The sequence below is a fragment of the Hippopotamus amphibius genome, chromosome 7 (assembly GCF_030028045.1).
Source record: "Hippopotamus amphibius kiboko isolate mHipAmp2 chromosome 7, mHipAmp2.hap2, whole genome shotgun sequence".
In the NCBI taxonomy this organism is placed as follows: Eukaryota; Metazoa; Chordata; class Mammalia; order Artiodactyla; family Hippopotamidae; genus Hippopotamus; species Hippopotamus amphibius.
This window is the reverse complement of record NC_080192.1, coordinates 129,117,862-129,144,401: the sequence shown is the minus strand read 5'-3', so window position 1 is coordinate 129,144,401 and position 26,540 is coordinate 129,117,862. Positions and strand designations below refer to the sequence as shown.

General features: G+C 36.3%; 1 protein-coding gene across 14 annotated transcripts in view; it reads right to left on the bottom strand.

Annotated features, from left to right (window-relative positions):
• The window catches only part of DTNB (dystrobrevin beta), a 228,707-nt gene that overhangs the window by 179,558 nt on the left and 22,609 nt on the right, over positions 1-26,540 (bottom strand). For all 14 annotated transcript variants that reach the window (XR_009054650.1, XR_009054651.1, XM_057741417.1 and 11 more), the window contains exons 2-4: positions 24,536-24,603; positions 13,191-13,271; positions 9,739-9,952 (exon numbers count right to left, since the gene is read on the bottom strand). Coding sequence is in view for 12 of the 14 variants with exons in the window: in XM_057741417.1 (XP_057597400.1) it covers positions 9,739-9,952; positions 13,191-13,271; positions 24,536-24,602 (362 nt within the window). In the remaining 2 variants the exon portion in view is untranslated. The remainder of the gene's footprint in view (positions 1-9,738; positions 9,953-13,190; positions 13,272-24,535; positions 24,604-26,540) is intronic.

The following is a 26,540-nucleotide window of genomic DNA, read 5'->3' as shown; positions in this document are numbered from 1 at the left end:
GGGAAGAGTAATAAGTGACCTTCAAAGTAACTCTGCCACCAAGCACTTAGACGGGGGCTCAGTGAACTGCTTTTGGTGGTATCACACCACACATCACATCACACAATCCACACGACAGCAGCATCCTGCAGGGAAGGGGATGCTGTGTGGGCACACGGGCTCCGCTCCTCTTCCACCAAAGTGGCTGTTTTTCTCCAATTTTCCATAGGTTTCCCCTTAGGATTTCACCTTTTTAAAGCATTCAAAACCTCTAGCTCATTCTCCACCATCCCCTGGAAATTTCCTTAAAAAGCTATGATCAGATCCTTCTAAGAGTTAAACGTGCTACTATCGAGGGCATGAAAAACTTCCCATTCAGCACCAGTTCTCTCCTATTTTTATTTGGCTTTTTCCTGTCATCTTGAATCCATCGAAGAACAAGCAGGGATATTAATGAATACTGTACATAAACAAATGAAATGTTTGTGCCTCCCAGGAAATTATAGTTTTGTTTAAAAGTCACTAATAAGGAAGACAGTACCTAATATTATCCTTTTTTAGCAATGTCCACTCCATTATATGCTAACTGGGCACACTGAGAATTTAAGGAATACATTAGCTTTTATTTAAAGTGAATTTATCTAGTTTTGCTTTTTCTTTTATATTGCTTCATTTTTTGCATCCAGTATTAAAAAGGAAATATGGAAACTTTTAACATACCCAAATTAAACTGCTAAAACAAGATTTTAAAACAGTTCTCAGCCATATTTCCAAGCTACACAGGAATTTTTTCATATAAAATCACCATAAATTAGATATATAAAAGTTTTTTACCCTAAAGGAATCTTTAGATTGTTCAAATTTTAAAGAGTGTTTTCTACTGTTATTTTAGATGGTAAACAATAACCCTGGGCTTTTCACTGATATAGTCAATATTGATACGTTTTGAAGATTTGATCCAAGCCTAGTTTCATTAGATATATGATTTTTTTAATAGGTTTGTTCCATTAAAGGTGGAATTTCATTATATTTCGGAACCAACATTTTTGGTGAAGGCCACAGACTCATTTACAAAACAAATCCTGATGAAAAAAATAAGGTTCAATAGTCAGATAAAGTGTAAAAGAAACTTCTCAGAAAGTCATTTTAAAACATTTTTCTTTCTTACACAGAGAGTGGAAAACATAGAATACAATAACTATCCAAGAATGCCCTATCAGGATTAAAATATAAACGTTCAGACCAGCAATTCAAAATGAGATGTCGCCTAGAAAATAAATCTTTTGTCAGAAATCATTATGGCCTAATCAATAGTTGGCAGCAGGCCTGCCCCTATAGCAGCATGATTACAGAAAGAGGCCCATATACATATGTCTAAATATTCAAGTTATCAATCAAGCTAATAGACTATTAATTAAAATATGTTCTATCTCTATACAATGACTAATATACCTTCAAAATGGTCTGGAAGTCAAATTCAAACCTAGGACTCTGAGACACTTCATGCTCCCACGTGGGGAGAGTCTGGCCCTCTTTACCTGCCACCTCCAACACACCCCATACTTCGAAGCACCATATATGCATGCGGACACTCCAGCCCAGGCATCCACGTTTTGCCCATATTCACTGCAAATATCCAACCCAACACCGCTCCTTGGACCCAGGGGTACAACTAACTTAAAAAAAAATCAATGGACAACTTATACCAGTTTCAAAAGCATAAGTATTAGAACAAATGGACCGGGAACATAAAAATAAACATAATAAATATATTAAACAGACATGAAAGCAGACATTTTCAGGGAAATGCAAATCAAAACCACAATGGGACATCACCTCACACCTGTCAGAATGGCTATCATCACAAACAATAAATAACAAGTGTTGGCAAGGATGTGGAGAAAGGGGAACCCTTGTGCACTGCTGGTGGGAATGTAAACTGGTGCAGCTACTATGGAAAACAGAATAGAAATTGCCCCAAAATTTAGAAACAGAACTACCAAATGATCCAGAAATTCCGCTTCTGGGCATTTATCTGAAGAAAATGAAAACACTAATTCAAAAAGATATGCGCACCCCCATGTTCACTGCACCATTATTTACAACAGCCAAGATATGGAAGCAATCTGTCAATCACTGTATGAACAGATAAAGAAAATACGGTGTGTATGCATGTGTGTGTATATATATGTGTGTGTATATATATATATATATACACATACATACATAAATGAAATATTATTCAGCCATAAAAAAAGGAAATCTTGCATTTGCAACATGGATGGACTCTGAGCGCAGTATGTTAAGTGAAATAAGTCAGATGGGAAAAGACAAATACCATATGATCTCACTTTTATGTGTAAACTAAAAACAATTTTTTTAATTAAAAAAAAAAAAGAAAGCCCCAGTTCAGAGATATAGAGAACAGACTGGTGGTTGCCAGAAGCAGGGGGTGAAAGGTGGGCAAAATGGGTTAAGGGGGTCAAAAGTTACAAACTTCCAGTTATAAAACAAATAAGTCATGGGGATGCAATGTACAGCTGGTAAACACAGTTTAAGATACTGTATTGCATATTTGAAAGTTGCTAAGAGAGATCTTAAAAGTGTTCATCACAAGAAAAAAAAAAGGTATAACTATGCATGGTGATAGATGTTAACTAACTTATTGTGGGATCATTTTACAATATATACAAATATTGAATCATTATATTGAACACCTGAAACTAATATAATGTTATGTCAAAATTATATTTCAATTAAAAAACAGAAATAATAAAGGTCAAACTAAAAAAGAGAGAGATGAGCAATATAAGAACCACAAATCATGAAAAAGAATAAATCAGATATACTAGGTTTGAAAAATACTAAAAAATAACATAATAGATGGGACAAACAGTAGAATGGCTCTAGACAAAGAACATGTTAATGAGAAGAAATGCAGATTGATAAACTCTTCTAAAAGGAAGCAGAGAAAGGTAAAGAACTGAAGCATATATGAGAAACAACAGGAGACAGAGGAAGTAAATATGACAACAATCCAAAAAAAAGAAAAAATAAGTCAAAACAGAGGAAATATTTGGTAATGGCAGACCGATCACCTCTTTCTCTGAGTAAAAGTAGAAATGGTGGGAAAAAAAATTTTAATTTCCCTGAATGCAAATGAGGGCTAATAACTGAGTTACCTGATGCAAAGGAGTTGGATGCCCAGGAAGGCAGTGCAATGGTTGAAACCACTTTTTCCATGCAAGCGATTTTCTGATTTCAGAGAGGGCACCAGAAAGGCTGAAGTACAGAGTAGTAACTCTGTGATAATATTAAGGGGCTAGAAGGGAGATGTGGAACATTGAATCCTCATGAAACTGCCTATTCCTGCTCCCATTACTCTGGGTTGAAAGCCCAAAGGCGGACCTAAAAGCGCTAGTGTGCAGAAGTAAAACAGGGCCGCACATGGGCTGAATCAGAAACAACTCAGGTGCTTCTGGATTGTTAAGGTCTCCAGGCACCTGGTAGAAACAAATATAAACCCTCTCTATAGGAAAACCTTATCCTACACCTCAAAGTATTTCTGCAAATAATTTTGCAATATAATGTCAGGTATATAATAAAAATAAAAAATAATTTTGCAATATATTTCTCACATAATAAAAAATAACAAGGCATAAAAGAAAAAAGATGGCATGAATGAAAAACAGAAACAGCAAACAGTACAAAAAGAACCATAGGGAATCCAGGTATTGGATTATAAGCACAGATCTTACAATAACTCTGCTTATTATATTTAAGGACTATGAGATAAGAATGGTGCATTTGGCATCATGGTAATTTTGCTGAAAACCAGAAGAAAAAAGGAAAAAAAAGAATATCTTAAGAATTGCCAGAGGAAATTGACAGATTACCATCAAAGAAGCTAAAATTACATCCACTGTTGATTTCTCATCAGAAATAATGGAAGCTAAAAAAATACCAGAACAATATCTTAAAATGTTGAAAGAAAACCACTGTCAACCAAAAACTCATATACCAAGTGAAAATATTCTTAAAGTATGAAAATGAAATTTTCAAACTAAAATTAAGACACCATATCACAATTTGACTTGCAGAAAAGAAATGCCAAAGGGTGTTCTTCAGGCAGAAAGAAAATAATTCCTGATGGAAGCTTGAAAATGCAGGAACAGGTAAAAAACAACAAAACTAGTATATTTAAAATCAAGTAGACACGGACTTCCTAGGTGGCACAGTGGTTAAGAATCCTCCTGCCAATGCAGGGGACATGGGTTCGATCCCTGCCCCAAGAAGATACCACATGCCATGGAGCAACTAGAGCCCATGTGCCACAACTATTGAGCCTGTGCTCTAGAGCCCATGAGCCACAACTATTGAGCCCATGTGCCGCAACTACTGAAGCCCGTGCACCTAGAGCCCATGCTCCGCAACAAGAGAAGCCACCACAATGAGGAGTCTGCACACCACAATGAAGAGTAGCCCCTGCTCGCCACAACTAGAGAAAAGCCTGTGTGTAGCAACGAAGACTCAATAAATAAATAAATAAATAAAAATAAAATCAAGCAGACCTTTATTTTATTATACAGTGAACATCATTTAGTTTACCTATAAATTAAATGATGTTCACTGTATAAAAAAATTAAGGTCTGCTTGATTTTAAATATATATAAAATAAAAATACACAATTTCAATGACATAAAAGAATGGGTAAATGAAATTAAAGTGTCCTAAAACCAAATGGTATAGAAACACATCAGTCTTTGCATTACCTAGAAAGAGAGTAATGGTACCAATTAATCTTAATAACTTTCTCCAGGGTAAAAAGAAAGAGATGAACAGAGAGCCTACAGATTGAAAGAATCTTAAGAGAATATCAATCAACTGCAATACATGGACTTTGAGTCTCAAATTAACAAAACATAAATAAAAATTTATAAGAGAATTAGTGAAATGGATATTTTAAGCTATTAATGAATATTAATTTTCAGGTGAGATAAGGGCATTATGGTAATAATTTTTTTAAGGCAGCCCATCTTTTAGAGATATGTATGCACTGGAATATTTACATATGACATGATAATGACGTGAGATTTGGCTCGAAATAAGTCAAGAAAGTGGGGAGAAGAGAGGCAAAGAGCCTGGGGATATAGATGAAATAAGATTGGTCATGTATTGATAATTATTGAAGCTGAGTGACAGGCACATTGAATGTTATTATAATATTCTTTCTATGTTTGTATATATTTGACATTTTCATTAAAAAACATTTTAAGAAGACATCTTAAGTAAAAAATCAAGCTATATAAAAATAGATGATTGAACTTGGTGCACCCCCAAAAAATAATTTAAAAAAAAAATCAAGCTATAAACTGGGAGAATATATATGCAAAACACATAATCAGGAAGGGATTGTTACCTAGATTATATGAAGAACTCCCACAAATCAATACAAGAAGAAAAAATAACACACTAGAATAATGGGCAAAAGACACAAAGAGTCATTTCACAGAAGTAATAAATATGGTCAAGAAACACATGAACATGCTCAGTAATCAAGAAAATGCAAATCAAGATAACAATGAAAGGGACTTCCCTGGTGGCCCAGAGGTTAAGGCTCCACCTGCCAATGCAGAGGACACGGGTTCGATCGCTGCCCCAGGAAGATCCCACATGCCGTGGAGCAACTAAGCCTGTGAGCCACAACTATTGAGCCTGTGTGCCGCAACTACTGAAGCCTGGGCGCCTACAGCCCATGCTCCACAGCAACAGAAGCCACCACAGTGAGAAGCCTGCACACCACAATGAAGAGTAGCCCCCGCTCACCGCAGCTAGAGAAAGCCCATGTGCAGCAACAAACACCCAACACAGCCAATAAATAAGTAAATAAATAAATTTATCAAAAAAAAATAACGGGATGTCATTTAGCAAAAACGAAGAAGTCCGAGAATTCCAAGGCTTATAGAATGTGAATCAAAAGGCTCTCTTATGTACAGGTACAATTTAAGCAAAATAATTTGATTCTTTCTAAATATCAGTTCAGAGTAAAGCTGAACTTTCATATACCCCACTGCACAGCAATCCTATTCCTCAGTTTGGAACCAAGAGAAACACTTGGACACATGTACCAGAACACACGTATAAGAATATTCCAAGCAGTGTTGTTTCTTAGAGTAAAAATCTGGAAAACATCAAAATGCCACAGAAGCACAACGGAACGTTATATAACAGTTAAAATAACTGAACTGTAGTTACATGCAACATGAATGAATCTTTAAAATATATTACTGGGTGAAAATCAGGTAATAGCGTGGTACGCTTATTAGTAAAAATACTTAAAATGAAACAATATTTATGTCCGCATTTTTTTTAAATGCTGTTTAAGAAGCAAGGAAATAACACAAAATCAGAATAGGGTTCACCTTAGTTAGGTGCAGGTCAGTGGGATAGGTTAGGAGAGAGAAATGTAAATTATTGTCAGTGTTCAAGTTCCTGGGTTAGATAGTGCGTTGGTGGATGTTTATTTCTAAGAATGAATGAGGGGGAAAAAAAGAGTATATGAAAAAAAAATCACTTAGAAACTACAGCAGCAGTCCAGGCAAAAGATGATGTTGGTGGTCTGGGATGGTAGCAGAGGGGATGGAGAGAAGTACATAGACCTGAAGGATATTCAAGAGGTAGAAATGAAAGAATTTGGTAACTGACTGGAAGTGGGGACTGACGGAGAAGAAAGAGTTATAATGACTCTCAGTTTCAGGTTTGAGGAACTGGATGGAGAGTAGGACTATTTAACAAGAAAGGGAACCACAAGTTTACAATGCACTGCAAGTTCAATAGTGAACTCTGTGGTCATCACCTTCTTATCTAGTGCACCCATTCCCACAATGAGGCAGCAAGGGGTGAGGGTGAGAATTTAACTCCTCTCTGCCCCAAAGATACAAATCCTTTGTTTTAACTGAAAAGCATAACACATACATGGCCCAAATGCACATTCGTGGAGGGAGGCTCAGGTACTTCTGTTTGGTGTTGAAGAAAACTGGCTCTCTCCCCCTACCTAGACTTGACAGGAAGCATTTAGTAGCTGCTAGCTGAACTTTTTTGAAGTTAGCATGAGGATACAGCTGATAGAAGAGGAGGGCAAAGCCAAGACCACTATAAAGATATGCAGCCAGGGCCCTGATGCAACCACGATCCTGCCTCTGGCTCCTTTGTTATGTGAGCCCGGGCTCCTGTTACTGTGAAAGCCCATCTGAGTAGGCTTTCTATTGCTTGCAGCTGAAGACACAGAACTAATACAGAGATTGGAAACAGAAAGGAGGTTTATAAATCACAAGCTCTAAATTACTAAATCGGCTCTACTGAAAAACAGTAAGGAAGGTTTCCTGTCCCTTATGCTGGGAATTTGGATATCCTTGTTATTAAAAAAAAAATGTTGGTTAGAGCATCACCTGTTGTACCTTCAGACCAGACCACGTAACTACCAATACTGTGGTACTGAGGACTTGATCAAGTTAAAAATAAGGCTAACGTTTTGATCATTCCTCATAGCTTTCACTGAAGGCCTACACACAGATATTTACAGTATTATTCTTTGCACTTTTCAATGCTTTTAATTGTCAAATGTGAAATATTTTAAATCCTAAGCATTAAAAAAAATTAATTCCTAAGCAAATATACACTTAAGGGAGAAAGTCTTAGATCCTTGTTCCTTGATGGTTATTTTAAGGTCTCATCATCTATTACAACAATCAAAAATAACCTGACCAAAAATTTCGCTATGAATTTGGAGGTGAGGGAATTTAATAATTGAGTAATTATTACATGCAAATTTTAACTTTGAGAAATTATGAAATACAAAAGCCTGAAAAGATCCATTAAAATAACAGGAATTCTACCTACCAAAGGAATTCTCCAGCCTAAGTAAGAAAGTGGCCAATCTATAAAAAGACGATTTTTTGAACTATTTAACAACAAAATGCCCTGATTTTAAAAAATAAAATTCTGATAACCACATCCTTTCTTTCTTTTTTTTTTTTTTATTGTGGCCGCAGCACTAGGCTTGTGGGATCTTAATTCCCCAACCAGGAACTGAACCCAGGTCCCCCACAGTGGAAGCACAGAGTCCTAACCACTGGATTGCCAGGGAATTCCCCAGATCCTTTCTTTTTCTCAGTACATGAAAGCCAATTTCAAATTTCTGGAGAGCTAACTAAATAAGTTCTTATCATATAAAGATTTCAAGATTAGTAAAGATGTGATGATTTATTCTGGTGCCCATGGTCAACGTCTGAAACAGGCTATGACTTGAGAATTACCAAACTCACCACTGCCACACTAGGTTCCTTACTCTTAACTCATGCATCTCTTCTTGTTTCTCCCTTGTTCTCTTTAGTGTGCCCTCCTGCTGATCTGTCTTCATCTGGTTTACTGTCCATTTCTTCTTTTCCTTTGTCTCTTTCTGTGCGTGTCCAGCTTTCTCTGACTCTGTCCCAGGACACCTCTGTACCTTCTGCCCTTACCTTCGGTCTTCCCATTCTCCCTTTGCTATCTCCCTTCTCCTCCCTTTTTTAGTTGTAGCACTTAACTTATTTGATATAATTATGAAATCAAAGTTTATAATCTCTGCTTTATCATTTTCAGGCTGTAAGATGATTTTTATTTCCTACTTAAAAAAAAGTTTAATTTGTGTTGTGTGGCCCTGCATTGACTTAGGGAGTCAGTGTCATGATAAGGTGCTGCTTACTGACCACAGAATAACAGTTTTTACTAAGGTTTTTTGGATCAAAAGAGTCATCCCTTGGACAGTATAAACTTAACGTACTGGATTAACTGCTAAAAAATGGCATTAGAATTCTGGCACATATGCCTCATGTACACTCATGTTTTAAAAATTCAAATTTCTTTAAACAACTTTTTATTAAATGGATGGAATATCTAATTTGATAACATCATATAAAAATGTTGTGAATTTAGTGAATGCCTATGTTGTGACTTGGCTTTACAATTGTATGGTTTTACCATTAATTCACAGAACCCTCAATATTATAAAGGATAACTAACAGCATTCTACAAATATATGAACTCATTTTTCTACAGAGAGAAAAGTTTCTAGCGGAGAGAATTAACCCATCCAAATCAGATGGCTGATAATATAGCAGGGATCAGACATCTGAACTCTTGGTTCCCAGAAAAGAACTATTATGATTTATTTTTTATTTTTTATCATACCAACTTAATTCTCCATAAATATAAATACAGCAACTCATTTCTGTTTTAATTCGGAGGACATTTAGTTTCCTTCTACTGTGTTAAGGTTTAGAACACAATATGCTACACTGAAAAAAATTAAAATAGAATCCTAAACATAAATAAAGAGAAAACAAGATACTATAGTCCAAAGGCAATTGCTGTTACATAATAAAGAAAAGTTAGTTTAAAAGTCAAATAGAAAGCCTCATAATCAAATGTACAACTTGGCTATATCTCACTGGATAGAGAATAGCTATACTAAGGTACCTACAATTTTACCAAGCAATATGTCTGAAGGGTTGTGATTCTCCCTAATGTTACAGAGGTTAATATGTGACATGCCCGAGGACAGAAAGTCACTCTGGCATTTAACCAGTCTTTAGAAGGGACTTTAATTCATTTCCCTTTTAACTGGGATTCTAAGTTGACAGCCCGTGGCAAGGCAGCATGGAAGAAGGATGATTAGGAGAGAAACATTCTTAAAACGGAATAAGCAGGGAAAGTACTAGCCTGTCATATGCAGCAATCATAAAGTTGAGGAGGAGGCTGATGGACTGTTCCACGCTGATCTGGTGAGTAGAAGGAAGGCGCTTGTTCAGCTGGTAGTAGATGGATGAGATGACAGTCTCGAGGCGGGAGACACTGATCTCAGTGGTATGGTCCAGTGTATTAAGGCCATTGTCTCGGAAGGCTTCAATCATGTTCCAGATATCAACAAGATGGACTAGAACACAAAGAAAATAAACCGTCAACAATTCAAAAGTTTTAATTCATCAAAAAGATATAAGAACTTTACATTTATTTATATTTAATAGAATAGTGAAGGATGGCAGAATATGCTACCCCAAAATATGCCACTATGGCATACAGATTAGTTTGAGCTAAAGACACCTGAAAACAGCAGATGTCAAGAAGGACACTCTGACCTCTCCGTTTCTTCCCAAAAGCAGGAAATAAAGTCCCATGTGAAAAATGCCCTCCCTGTTCCAGCAGGAAAGAAACATCCTCATACCAGAGACAGTGAATTGAGTCTGAGAGAAATCTCCACAGACTTTGTTAAAATAACTCTTATCTTTAGTCTCCTGATATATTTTAGTTATTTTGCCACAACTGCCACTCTTTGTTCAACTTAGTATATAACCACTTAGACCTACTCACTTCTTTTTGGATTTTAATTTTCGTAAGGGGGCTCGCATGTACATGTAAAAATCTCCTCTTAATCTGCCTTATGTCAATTTAATTCTCAGGCCCCACTGAAGACCCTGAGAAGGTAGAGGTAAAGTTTTGCCTCCCCTACAATAGCTTCAAAAATACACAATGCAAAATGTAACAGAACCTCCAAGAGATAAATTCACAAGCTTAGTGGGAGACATTAACACACCTCTCCTAGTGAATGACAGCAAACACAAAAAATAAGTACAGTCACAGACAAACTTTATGACTAACAAGGTAGGCATAATGGACACTACAGGAAGTCCTGCCCCCAATGATTAGAAAATATGCTTTATTTTCAAGAACACAAAGAATGTGTACAAAAACTGACCTTATCCTGAGTCATAAAACTAATCTTAATAAATTTTAAAGGATTAAAATCTTATAAACCATGTTCTGTGATCAAAATGAAATTAAGTCAGAAATCATTATCAAAAAGAAAACTTTTAAAATAAACTTTATCTTCAGAAATGAAGAAACACACTACTAGGGAACTTCCTTAATCTGATTAAAGGTATCTACAAAAACCTGCAGCAGACACGTTACCTAACAGTAAAATGCTGAAAGCCAGTCCTCTGATACTGGGAATGAGGTAAGAAATGCCCACTATCATCATTCTTACTGTATTTCAGACCCTAACTTACATAAATATTCAGTAATTATCAGTACAAGTGCTGGAAATAAAGAAATGTAACTGTCATTATTCAGAAATGATGAAATTATACACACTGAAAAATCATAAAGATTCTACAGATACATCATTAAAATTAGTATTTGAGTCTAGAATGGCTGCTAGGTACAAATTAAGATATGAAAGTCACTGTATTGCTAAATATACACCAGAAACAGATAATGAAATTTTAAAATACCATTTATAATAGTATCCTAAATCATCAAGGACTTAGGAATAAATCCAATAAAGGACATGCAGTATCTCTACCAAAAATATATGAATATAATTAGCAAAAATTCAAGACCTAAATAAATGGAGGGATATACCATGTTCACAGAACGAAATCTCAAAATTGGAAATACATTGATTCTCCCCAACTTGATCTACGGATTCAATACAGTCCCAACAAAATCCCACAGGGCTATACATTAAAAGGATGAATTTTACTACATGTAAATAATGCTTTAACAAAGAAATGAAGGAAAAAAATCCCAGCACGGTTCTTTGTTTTTGTTTGTTTTTAGTAGAAATTAACAAGCAAATTCTAAAATTTGTGTGAAAACAAATGTAAAAAGGCCAAGAATGTCTCAATCTTAAAAAGGAAAATAGAACGAAGAACCCAGAATGTACTATAAAGCTATGGTAGTGATTATTGGTATAAGGACAGACCAATGGAACACAAGAGTCCAAAACCAGATCCTCTCATATATGGACACAGCTATGAACATTCTTGTACATTCTCCTAATGAATATGAGAAAAAGATCTTTTTAGTAATGAAGAAAAAGGATGGTCTTTTCAATAAATAGTGTAGGGTCAATTGAACATACAAATGGAAAAAATTCAAAGTTGACTCCTACTTATTATACTCTCCACCCACAAAAAAAATTTCAGGTGGAATGAAGAATCATATGTGACAAAATAAAACCTCTAGAACAATGTATCTTTTACTTTGTATTACTAATGCCACTAGCCTGGCTCAGCCCACACAGAGACTACTGTGTTCCAGGAATAATTATGGGAAGAATTATAAAAATGGTAGTTGCTCTAAGACAGTGATTTTCAAACTTTCTGACAACAACCCACGGAAATATATTTAAATCAACACACACACACACACACACAGCGCTAGATATATATAAAAATATGTCTCGCAGAATACCTTACCACATAAGCTACGTTCTGACTTTTTCTCCTTTGTCTTTTTTTCCTCCGTTACATGCTTTAAGTTCTGGCTCCAGCTCACCAAAACGGTTTCAGGAACCATTAATGGGTCACAACCCATAATTTGAAAAACAACGCTTTGGGAACCAGAGAAGAAACATGACTTCAGTCTAGGATGGGATGGTAAACTCTTTGGAGAGAATTTTAAGCTAGGATTTTTGAGTAGGACTTAAAGTAGTGTAGAAGTATTTAGATATAAGGTGACTTGTCCAAGGTCACATTTATAATAAATGGCAAACAAAACCTGGAGCAAAACAGGTTTCTCCATTCTAAGGCTAATGTTCTTTCCATTACACAAAACAGTTTTTCAGTAACACATACACACAAACACATCTGGGAAAAGTACAATGATTCTAAGTTAATTCATCTGTACAGAAATTAAGAAAGATTTTATATGCATGTGTGAATATATGTATTTAATTTACTTGTTTTATAAGTAGCAATTGTGAAAGCAACTGCTTATAGAAAAGACCGGTATGTTACATTAAGTTTAATCCAGAAAGTAAATTTTTAATATCCCTCTATTAAAGTATTAATTTTTCTTTCCCTCCAGAAGCTGATAAATTCTATTAATTTCACATAAAACTTTCCATTAAAAAAAGTGACAAGAAGAAATCAATTCTCCCATTTAAAGACTTAATCTCAAAACTAGTCACCTTATTGAGTTTCTTAAACATTTTGAGGGACACACAGAATAAATTATCAAGTTCTTTCCACTACAAAGCTTATATTCTGATAAACACTTAAGACAAAAATAATTCAATTAACATTACAATATGACTAAAAGATATGAAAATCTTTTATATTATCAAAAGCTCTAACCAGTTATCATAGAAATGAGTAGAAATGACTTACGGTTGCATCGTTTTTGTACAAATCGTAATTTGCAAGCTGTTCTGTAAGTTGATAGTCGTATGACATCAAAATTCTGAGCACCTGAAACAGGGCAAATAAAAAATCTTCAACTAGATTTACCATTTAATTTCCACATGCTGGGAAAGTGACTCTATTCTATCGTGTTGGCACAGTCTACACATAACATGTCAACTAGGCCTTTTTTGGATAAAACAGAAATCGGGGAAGAACAGTTAAAAACACTTTCTGCATGCCTACTCCATGCCAAGCACAATGCCAGCAGTTCTGCCTATGTCATCCTGTCTGCTGGCTTAAGAAAACTCTGAGGGGAGGACCACTCATGACTTGGGTGAAAGAACTACACATTCTGCAAAGTGAAGAAAAGTGGTATAGTAGGAAGGACTGCAGCCTAGAGTTAAACAAGCTAAGTCCCAGCCCCAGTCTGACCACCAACCATAGACCATGACCGTGTTATGTCCCTTCTTCTCAGCCTCAGTGTCCTCATCTGTAAAATGAGGGAACTGGACCAGCTGATCTCTACGGTCCCCTTCCAAGTCTGTGGCAGACTGTGCTTTTCAAAAATGAGACACAACAGTATTTCCAGACCAGTATTTTATGTGCTTCTAGTATGTCGCCCCTCCCTATCAAGAACTAAAGACTATTTCCCTCCACTTGCATCTGAGGATATTGCGAATGCCTCCATGAACAGCGTGTGGCACAGGGACACTGCCTGACTTCTGAAGTTGGGTGATAACAGGTGGGACAGCTTGCCCCTGCTTTCACTCTCTCCGTATGCTTGCCCTTGGACCCGGGACACCATTGTCGTGAAGAAGCCCAAACTAGCTGTCGTGGAGAGACCACATAGAGATGCTGATACGCAGAGGAACTGGGTCCATCATCTGAAAGTCAGCAGCAATTGCCAAACATGTACGTGAGCAAGGCAACAAATGATCCAGCCCTGAGTCTCTGAGTCTTCCAACGGGGGCCTCAGACATCATGCAGCAAAGTCAAGACACCAGCACTGGATGCTGTTCTGATTTTAGACCCAAAAAAGGCATAAACAAAATAAATGACTGTTTGGGGATAAGTGATATATAGCCATAGTAACTTGAACAAAGCCTAAATTACATGAGTCTATAAATCAAACTTTGTTTTCATTTCAAAATTTGCTGTAACAGTCTCCTTGAATTTTAAGGCCACTTCAGGGAACTTTTGGCCTCCAATATGAGTTTTTTTTATTTCATCTATGCTGCCTTTGTAAGATCTGGCAGCAGCTTCTGACTCAATAAAGGGAAAGTGAACTGGCACAGATTATCTTCTACCAATATTTACAGCCATCTTTCATTTTTGCTCATTCAACAGTATAGAAAAAAAAAAAAGGATTTCTCCAGGTTTTTGGTGAAAGTAGTATTTATTGACCAAAAAGTGAAGCAAAGATTTCTCTTAATCTCACTTCAATCAACCTTTACCTTGATGTCACGATTAAAATTACTTCCTCCATCACCTGGTTCTCACAAAGTTTCTGTCCTTCTATACATATATGATATAGTCCTATTTTCCTATTTTTAATATAACAGCTTTTTTACAATTACACCCAATTAAAGTATTCAATTTAGTTGTACAACCATCACCACAGTCAGTTTTTAGAACATTTTCATTATATCAATAAGAAACCACTTCCCCTTATGAGTCACTTTGCCCATTTTTTTAATTAGGTTATTTCTCTTTCATTATTGAGGTGTCAATATAAGTCCCTTATCAGATATATGATTTGAAAATTTTTTTCCCATTCTGTGGGTAGTCATTTCACTTTCTTGGTTGTATCCACTGGAGCACAAAAGTTTTTAATTTTGATAAATCCAATATATCTATTTGTTATTTTGCAACTTGTACTTTTAGTGTCATACCCGAGAAGGCTTTGCCTAATCTAAGTTCATGAAGATTTATACCTATGGTTTCTTCTAAGAGTTTTAGCTCTTACACTTAGGGCTATATTTTTTGTTAATTTATTATGTGGCATGAGGCAGGGGTTTAAGTTCATTCTTTCTCATATGGACACCCACTTGTTCCAGCACCATTCGTTCAAAGGACTATTCTTTCTTCATTAAATGGTCTTGGCATCCTTGTGAAAAATCAAGTGACCACAGATGTATGGGTTTAATTCTAAACTTCCAGTTCTACCCCACTGATTATATGTCTATCCTTATGTCAGTACCACATAATCTAGATTACTGCGGCTTTGTAGTTCTCAAATTCGGAAGTGTGAGTCTTTCAACTTTGTTCTCTTTTGAGATTGTTTTGAATTTCCATATGAATTTTAGGGCCAACCCACCCATTTCTGCAAAGAAGCCAGTTTTTTATGAGGACTGCATTGAGTTTGTGAATCAATTTAGGGAATATTGCCACCTTTATGATAAATCTGATCCTTCAGCACAGGATATCTTTCCATTTATTTAGTCTTCCCTAATTCCTTTCAACAATGTTTTGTAGTTTGCAGAGTATAAGTTTTACACTTTTGTTAAATTTATTCAGTCTGATTTTCTTTTACTCATTTAGTTTCTATATTTTTTATAGAAAGACAGAAATATTTGAAATTGGAACCATTAAATATTAAATATTCAAAACCAAACAAATGATTTTAAGAAAGAATGCTGACAAACATCCAACGACATTTAATAAACAACCAGTCATTAAATCGCTGCAGGTATTTTTTAATGTCTAAACATTTATTTTTAGCAAATATTTTTATGAGAAACACTGAGAAAATGAGTGTTAACAGCTAGGAAAGGAAAGTCCCATCCCCAGCTGATCAAACAGAAAGATTACTAATTTGATTGATCAAACTTTTGCAGGGTATTTATTAGGTCATATTTGCTAGTGGAGAAGTAACTATCGAAAAAAGTCAGTATACCTGGTATAACTCACTCTCTTCAGACTATTTCTTCAGTGCAGTTAGAGTCAGATTTGTCACCACAAAAGATGAAATAGAGCAGGTATCACACAAGTCCAAAGCTAACTAGTTTAGGAAAATAGGAAAACCCCAAATGCTTCAGCCCAGTTTGCCAGAAACCTCTACACTGAAGTTTCAGGAACTAGTCAAGAATCACTCTGCTTTCCTTTGCCAGTCTGATCCTTGAGAAAATACACCACTCTAAATGTATTGGAGAAAATGTAGGAATAGCAGTGGGATGTTACAGGATTCAGAAATTCTAAAAAGCCTTGGCCAGAGCATCATTTTTTAAAAATCTAATAGCAGTCCAAATCCAAAAATAATTTCTAAAGGTTAAGATATAATCAATAACCTAAGATCTTTATTAAAACCTTATTGTACCAATATTCAACCAATCGGGTACTCAAACTTCCCATATGTTTCCCTTCTTCTGGAGCAGTCATCTTCCCTGATTTATATAAGGAGAATCTTCATATACTAAGTATAGCCTTCACTTTTTTAACACTCCCCCTATATAAGTGTCACACTGATTTCCTGATGAGAAAATATGGTAGTCTGGCACATACAAAATAGAAAAGCCCCCAGTGAAGAAATTGAAATGATTAGAATATCACCTTGGGAATTCTGAACTAGAAATTATTACTTTTTATTATCATTCATTTCAAGAATATTTCATTATAAGAAATACAGTAATATAGGCCCATGTGAGGTATAGTGATCTATCACTGAAGATTTATAATAAAGGGTAGAAAAGAAGTAAAAAAAAAAAAAATTCAGTAAAATGTCATTTTAATACTAATGTCAGACAATGTTTCAAGCTCATCAAGAAATGGTACAGAGAGTCCTAACTAAATATCGAGGCAGAACTCTGGCCCCCGTTAGAAAGCCCAGTTAAATTCCTGAACAGACAGGAAACCAGTGGGACACTGGGTACCCAAGAGGTACAGGAGAAAGAGAGGGAAAGGATAAGAAAGGATTAACCCTTCTTTGCACATTATGGCTCTCCTTATTCATGAGAATGGGATATGAACGTTCTATAGTATAACCACATCCCAAGGAATGCAAAGAGTCAAATGGAAGGGTTTTATTGTATCTCTTTGTATGAGAAGCTTATATCAAAATCTCCAGGGGAGGAAGCTGGAATCATCATTCTTAAGAAATGCCCCTAAAGAGTCTTATAATCAAATTAGTTTGGGGAAATACAGGACTACCCAACTCAACTTACAGGTCTGGCTCATGCACCTCTCAAATTTTACCTCACACTCAACTCCAATCCGTCTGGACTACATATAATCACCCAAACATGCCAGGCCCTGTCACCTCTAGGCCGCTGTAAGTGACAGTGGCCCAGCTTCCTTCACCACATCATTGGGCTGACTCAGCCAAGACATCACTTCCTCCCAGATTCCTTCCTGGACCCCCCTTGCTTCCCCCATCATGGCTCCTACTACCCTATCATTCCTTGTTTCCATTTCCAGGGAAACAAGATCCATGAAGGCAGAGACCATTTTACTGCTGTATTATTCATTACTATATGCCCCAAAGTAGGACATAATAAAACTAGCACCTAAATGTTTACTGAATGAATAAATAATTGAAAATTAGGAAGGTTTGGGTTGCCTGGTAAAAAAGACTGTGATCCACTTTTTTCCCAAAAATTTACATAGCACAGCCAAAAGTTATTCAACTGCAGACACTAGCAGGGAAAGGCTGCTGGAGGGAGATCACAAAAGCAGTGGGGAAGCCAACTCCTTTCCTGGGTAAACGTGTTCATGCTTTTAGCCTTCCAGGTAGGGCAGAGCATTGCAAACTGAGTTCCAGGAAGCCATAGGATTTGGTGGAGGTGCTCAGCAGACCAACAGGAGCTATAAGGAAGTAAACGTATTTTGCTGAAAAAGGAATCTAACTGGGTCGATGAGGACGAGGCAAGGAGAAAGGGGAGAAGAGATTATAAATCTAATAGATGTAACTATAGTAACTTTTCTGAATTGTCCAAAAAATTTTACAAGCAGTTCTAATTTAGGGGAAAAAATTTTTTTCAAGAAAAAAAAATTATTCTGAATAAGCAACAAATATGAACATGAATGACTTCCTCATTTTTTTCTTGGCAGTACAATTAGAAACCCTAGGGACCAAAGATGAAGCCAGAGGTCCCAGCAGAGAGGAAGGTACAAATAAAACCAAGATCACTGAAGGGTGACTCTCTCAGTGGGTGAACTAGGGAAAAAAAGTTTAAAAATCCCACAAAAGGAAATGGTAGAGACACATGCCTGGCTCCACCAAGATTAAGGTTTAAATTTTTTTAAATAAGAGCAAGCAAAGAAAGTGATAATCAAATAGGCTGGATAAAACAAAAATGGATTGTACAAAATAGAAATAAAGTCTAATTTGTGGAGTTCAAAAGATAACACAAAAAATAGCATATATTTCATTAAGGAAGTATTCTAAAACACTCTAATATTCTTGTACTACTTTGAACAAAGTTATAAATATTGATAGGATTTTGACTTCATTTTAATTTATGTTAAAATTTCTGGAGTAACCACAAAAAAGAATAGAAAACATAAAACTCACAATTATGTAGAGGGGGAAAGTAGAATGGAAGGAGGGAAGCTCAATTCATCTAAGAGAAGTCAAGGAAGGAGCGGAAAAATAACAGAGAAAGGACAAAATTGAAGCACAAAATAAAATGGAAGAAAAATGAAACATATCAGTACTCACAAAAAAGGTTAAACACAATAAATTCTTCAGTGAGAAAGCCAAGACTGTCACAGTGGTTGGTCGGTTTTTGTTTTTGTTTTTTTAAATAATCTAGCTTATGCTGTTTACAAGAGATACAATGTAACATAAGGATACAGAAAAAAAATTTAAAGAATAAAAAGATATGTACTGTACTAAGCACGTTAACCAAAAGAAAGCTGGTACAGCTATATTAATATACAACAAAAGACTTCAAGGCAAAAAAGCACTGCTAGAAAAAAAAGCGTACGTATATAATAATAAGAGTCAATTTCCTAGGTAGACTGAACATTTTAATATATATGCATCTAAGAACAGAAGCTTTAAAACAGTGACAGAGCTACAGGGGGAGAATTTTAAATCCATGATCAGAGCAGCGATTTTTAACATCTTCCAGTAATAAGATCAGCAGTCAAATCAGTAAGGACAAAAAAGACTTTAATAAAACATAACAAGCTTGATCTAGATAATACAGAAATACACATTATTTTCAAGCACTCATGGAATATTTAGAAAAACATATAAAATATCAAGAAATACAAAGATTCTAAAACATCCCTGATTCCCTGACCCATAATCCAGTTAAGCTAAACATTTTTATAATTAAAACAATCATTCATTTACAAATTAAAAAGGATACTTCTAAATAATTCATAACAGAAATTAGAAAACACAGAGATCTGATAATGAAAATAGTATATATCAGAACACATGTAATACAAAAATAGAAAAAACTCACATAAAAGTATATTCTTCAATGCTTACATAAGAAAGAAAAAGTCTGGGCTTCCTAGGTGGCGCAGTGGTTGCGAATCCGCCTGCCAATGCAGGGGACACGGGTTCGATCCCTGCTCCGATCCCTGCTCCGGGAAGGTCCCACATGCCACGGAGCAACTGGGCCTGTGCGCCACAACTATTGAGCCTGCGCTTTGGAGCCCGTGAGCCACAACTATTGAGCCCATGTGCTGCAATTACTGAAGCCCACTCGCCTAGAGCTCATGCTCCACAACAAGAGGAGCCACTGCAATGAGGGGCCTGCGTACCACAACGAAGATAAGCCCCCACTCACCGCAACTAAAGAAAGCCCGTGCACAGAAAAAAAGACCCAACACAGCCAATAAAATAAATAAATAAATAATAAATTAATTAATAAAAAAAAAGAAAGAGTCTGAAAATAAATGGCCTATGTTAGGAAAAGAAAAACAGATCTGCCTAAAGTGGAAAGAAGAAAATAATAAACATGTAACAGCATGAAATAATGAGGTAGAAAACAAAGATACATGGAGAGGACCAAAAAAGCCAAAAATTCTTTGAAAAGACCAGTAAAAGTGACAAAATTCTGGAAAAGGAAAAATAATATCAGAATCTCTGAGCATGGAAGCCTGGCATCAAGTATTTTGTAGACTCATCTAGAAAGCTTTTACTTTAGCACCAGAGTTGAGAAACTATCACGTTTCATTTTTCTTAGTAATCTTATATCAGGTAAAAATCATAAACTATCAATGTATTTCTACGTAATTTATTCCACTGCTCCTTTAATAAAGATTTATTGAGTTGCTGGGGCTACCGTGATAAATACATGTGATTCTTACTTTCATGGTGCTTAGAGTCCAGAAGATAAAACATTAAACAAAGAAAGAATAATCTAATTTCATCATTGTTCAAAATAGGAAATCAAAAGATACTGTCTAAAAACAGAAAGACTTAAGAATACTACTGGAAGGCACAATAATAACAGTAATACAAGATAAAAAACAACCTCTCAATTATTAAATTATTATGACTGCTTTCACGCTACAACAGCAGAGTTGAGTAGCTATGACAGAGAACTCATCATATAGCCTGCAAATCCTAAAATATTTATTTTCTGACCCTTTAAGAAAAAGATTGCTGGCTCCAGCACTATGTACATTAACAGAATAAAGGAGAAATACACATTATATGTCACAGTATTTCAGTTTTTTAAAAAGGGGAAATATATCCATCGCAAGAGCAGCAGAAAACAAATGATAAAATTCAATACTCATTCATGATTTAAAGAAAATAACAGTAATAACTCTTAGTAAATTAGAACAGAAAAGTAGTTCCTTAACCTAATAAAGGGCACAAAACCTACAACAAATATCATTTTAATAGTGAAAAATTACATCCATTCCCATTCACGTCAAAAACAAGACAAGAAGGCCTGCTATCCTCCCAACTCTTAAATATAATATCTGAGGTTCTAAGCAGTACAGTAGATCATGAAAAAGAGGTATAAGGATCGCAAAAATAAGAGTCAAAATGGCTTTTCTTTAAGAATGATATAGTTCCACAGAATGTACACCACCAAGAATGAACCCTAATGTAAACTGTAAACTTTGAGTGACTCTGATGTGTCAATGCAGGTCCCTCAACTGCAGTGGACGTTCCACTCTGGTGTGGGTGTCAATAGTGGGGGAGGCCATGCATGTGTCAGGGCAGGGGGCACATACAAGACAGCTCTGTCCCTTCCTCTTAATTTTGCTGTGAACCTAAAACTGCTCTAAAAATATAAAGTCTTTTTTAAAAATGATACACACATAGTTACCAACATAAGTGGAAGTTTATTATAAACTAACCATTAAGGCTAATTGAAAGAGTGGAGAAAGATCATTGGATTTCAAATTGACGCATTAAAATCAACCCAACACCTAGATGATAGGGCCAAGTCATTAAGGCTGGCAAATGGTGATTTCTGCATCCTCAGAAGGTAATTATATTGGAGATTTGGGGTGATGTTGGAAATGAGAGTTGGGCTTCCCACAGCAGATACCATCACCCCCAGTGCAATTCTTTGTGTGGAGAAACAGAGGTGCCTCTCACAGCCATACCCACCAAACATCTCCCAGACTGTCCATATTCTTTAGTTTGTTATAGAGAATGGTAATTTATATGAAGTCTGGGTGTCAGTGATAAAATTTACTAAGCAGTAGACCCAATTATTTGCAGAATATCCAATTTCTACTCCAAATATCTACCCCAGTCACACTCTCTCACATGCCCACGTGAGTGCATCCCAGGTAATTCTTAGTATCAGGAATTATTATTTATTTGGTTTCCAATTTTATCGGTTTCCCTTTCAAATGTAACCGGTATGAGTGAAGTCAGGGACGGTGCTTGGTTCTCCCTATAGCCCGAGCACCTAGAATGGTGCCTGGAACATAACAGATTCTCAGTAAATGTGTTAAAAATTAAATGAATGAAAAGATGGCCCCTTTGCTGAGTCTGGAAGGGTAGGCAGGGAACAACAAGTCAGAAGGTGGAGGCAACCCCATAAGCAACAGCACAGGGACATGAAAAACACAACCTATCTTGGGGAAAGCCAGTTCAGAACTGCTGGGACATGACACACAAGGCATGTGATGGAAACCAGGAACTCGTGACCCAAGGAAGAGACTCCAGAAGGGCCTCGTCTGGCATGCTGAGGAGCTTGGGCTTTCTCGGGACCGTGATGAGGAGCACTGAAGGGATTTAAGAAGGAAGTAACCTAGAATAGATCTGGGTTCAACCTGGCCGCACCAGAGATCACCGATTTGAGAGTGTCAAGATTGAAGGAAAGGATCAGAAATCCAAAGTTGTAGTTCAGAAAAGTAGCAATGATAAAAATATTAATAATAGGGACTTTCCTAGTGATCCAGGGGTAAGACTCCACAGTCCCAATGCAGGGGGTCTGGGTTCCATCCTTGGTTGGGGAACTAGATCTCGCATGCCACAACTAAGACATCCGCATGCCACAACTGAAGATTCCACATGCCGCAACGAAGATCCCATGTGCCATAACTAAGACCCAGCACAGCCAAGATAGACAGACAGAGAGACAGACAGACAGATAGATAGATAGATAAAATATTAATAATAAACACAGCTACGGGGATATGTATATAAAAACAGATGATTGAACTTGGTGTACCCCCCAAAAAAATAATAAATTAATTAATTTAAAAAATCAAAAAAATCAAAAAAGTAAACACAGCTAACTATATTAAATACCTACTGTTCTGGGAAAAGAAAGTGCTAAGTGCTTTAGTCACATTATCTCATTTAATCTTCACGGTAATTCTATGAAGTAGGTACAATTCCCATTTTATGGATAAGGAAACTGTAGCACAGACAGAGAAGGTAACTTGCCTAAGGTTATGCAGCCAGGAAGTGAGGGAGCCAAGATCCAAATCCAGGCAGGGTGACTGCAGAGCCTGGATTCAATGCCATCATGGTATGAGGAACTGACATATTTAAGACTCACTTTTTTTTTTTGGTTGGTTGCACCGAGTCTTAGTTATGGTATGTGAACTCTTAGTTGTGGCATGCATGTGAGCTCTAGTTCTCTGACCAGGGATCAAACCTGGGCCCCCTGCACTGGGAGGGCAGAGTCCTAACCACTGCACCACCAGGGAAGTTCCCAAGACTCACTTTTGAGGGAAAACTCAGCTGCACATTGTGATTTCTTTGGAGGGGGAAGGCGAGGTGGAGAGAAGTGACTCCAAGGTGCCTGGCTTAGCTGATGAGCAGTTAGTGACTCAGAGCTACAAAAGTCCTTAGAAGATCACCCAGACTGACTGCCTAACCAATGTCAAAAATTTCTTTGCCTCCTTTAACAAATAGTTATCTAGACTCTGCCTGACAGGATAACATAGATCTGAGTTGAGTCAAACTCTGCCTCCCATTATTAAGACTCTAAAGACTTAAAATATCTTGATAGTTGAAAGAGTCTTCTAAGACTTGACCTGCTGACTTTCACTCTGTGATAGGTAAAATTCTAGAATTCTGCAACTACCTCAGGGGCCATCTCAGGCAGACTCCTGCTTCCCCTCCCTGGCTTCAGTCAAGCAGAACCAATTTTATGACACTCATGTTGAAGGCCCTTGTGAGGAGCACAATGCGTTTTAAAGGTTTCACAATCACTGGTACAGACTAATAACCCTGTTTCACGGCTAAGGAATTTGAGGTCCACTAAGTGTGAGGTCACATTGTCAAGGTCACACAGACAAGTAATTGCACAGCAAAACAGTCCTTCAAGCACTGGGAACTGCCCTACTCTTCCTGGCCACCTTTTTCTTTGTTTGAGTTTCATATAAGAAATATATAAGAATATAGGAATATACAAAAAAAATATAAGAATATATAAGAAGTTTTTAACAGAAGATTTTAAAGGGTATGTAGTAAAGTAACATACCAAAAAATACACATTCCTGCTTTTACTTTTTCCTACAGCTCTAAGTGTTGTTCTAACAATTAGTCCCCTCTACCTTAGAATCTTTATCTAGTGTAAGGTAATTTAAATAATGTATTTATCATGTATCACCACTGGCAAGCTCACGGTAACAATGGAGTTACAGTAAGAGGTTTAAATTGACTAGCATGCCTTAAATTCACAGATATTCTAGGTAACATTTCTGCCGTATTATTTATGACCCTGCTTAAGAAAGCAATTCAAGTCAACTCAATTAAAACATATGCTCTGGCTTGGTGTCCTCCAACTGCATGATTCTTTAACTCCCATTCTTCCCTTTCCAAAGCCTGTAACATAAAACTTCTGATTAAAGCTATGACTTGATCGGAGGGAAAAAAAACAAAAACAAAACAAAAACCACTCCCACACATACAAACAAGGATTCCAGAAGCACTCAAGACTCACGCATTTCTATGAATAGCTGCCTCTTCTCTGCCATGGTCTTCCGCTTGTTCCCGCTTTCCTCAATCATCCTAGAGATAAAGAAGGATACAATAAACCAATGTGTAATTTGACAATTCCACCAAGCGCTTATCAGTCTGTTGCGAAGAGGTAGAGGAAACCAAGCTGCGGGTGCACACGTTAAAAGGGTATCAGTAAAAATAAAGCGGAAGCCCGATACAGAAAAAGACAAACTGTTGTCCCTTTACTTGATAGCTTCTAAAATATTATAAAGTCAATACCTAAATGAGCTCGTACACTTGCTTCCTGTGCTGAAAATACAGGGCCATGTCTTATTCCTAACTTTATTTTCTCTGCAGAGTCCTGGATTAGTTGAGACAATTTCCCCATATTCCTACTATTTTACACAGATAAACATGTTACAAAGATAATTTAGATAATAATTATAATGAAAGGCTATTATAAAAAACATAAGGATAATTAGCTTATACATAAAAGATATAAATAAAATCTTTTATTTTTATATTAGAAAGTATTAAACAAAAAAAAGTATTCATCCACAAACTCAAAGAACTCCTAAAGGTAAGTTTTTAATCACATGACTTAAGCTATGCCAGCCACTTTGTTTAAAAACAAAACAAAACAAAAAAACCTCTTTCCATGCATTATCTCATTCAATCCTCCCACCAGCTCTGCGTGCTAGCATTATTATTGTCATTATTTTTATTATCATTATCCATTCTCATTTTACAGATTAGGAAACAGATGCCTAGAAAAGAACACTAACTTGCTCAAGGACACACAGCTCAGAAGTGGTAGAGTGGAATCCCAATCGTTTCATTAAACTTCTTTCATAATTTTTGCTTCTAGATGCATATTTTCAAACCTCTATGCTTAGAAAGCTAGAACACAATACCCCACTGCTTGGACCCTACTGATGCATAATTTGTGAAAATTTCAGCCAAACTTTGTCTTACTCTGTGAAGAAAAATATCTAGACAAATAGCATAAGCTAAATAATTTCCCTAAACAGATTAAACTGCTGTAAATCATAGAGTGATTTACATAACATTCTCAAATACATTAGAATCACAAATTAAATGAGGACTACACAAATTACATACCCATTAAAGCAAAGTGCCTGCTGAAAGTTTAGTTATAAATATATCCTAAAGAAAATTTAAAATGTAAATATATTCTTTAACATTCTGCATTTAATATTTTGATCATTAAAACTATCCCTTTCCTAGATCACTGAAATGGTACCAAATAGGCTTTCACGTACATGATGGTTACTAACAATTTGCCCCTAAGAGGAAAGAGTTTTAGACAGAAAGAAAGGCAAAGAAAAAACAACCAGAAACAGAAAACATCTAATGAAATCTAGGTCCTAGAGAAAAAAAACAGAGTTGGGACCAGTAGCCAGTAATTACAAAGAAAAGATATTCAAACGCCTCCTCCCTCTCCCCAAACCTGGTCTCTCACTGGGTAACACAAATTTTAAATGCTAAACACAGATCAAAACAGAATCATACTGTCCTTTACAATATATATCATTTATAATAGCCTTCTACTTTTGCTATTTCTTTAAATCACTTTTTCTCAAAGTAGAATCTAAGAATTCCTGGAGATCCCTAAGTTCTTCAGGACAGTTTTCTAAATTTTATGTTTATCTCCAGATTAAGCTTGAAAAAAATTAATATAAACATATTTTAGATCATCTGGATGACCACCAAACTACAAGAACTGCCAAGGCCACTTCAGAGCCCACATTTGCATGTGTGATTACTGTGGCACTGGAAGCAAGAGATCATGTAAAGCAGGGGTCAGCAAACTAGAGAAACTATACTATCCAGGATCAGATCCGACCTGCCACCTGTTTTTGCAAATAAAGTTCTACTGGGACACAGCACACCTATTCATTGTCTGTGGATGCTCTCGTGCTACAATGGCAGGGCTGACTGTTTTCAACAGAGAGCGTCTGGCATGCAAAGTCTAAAATATTTAC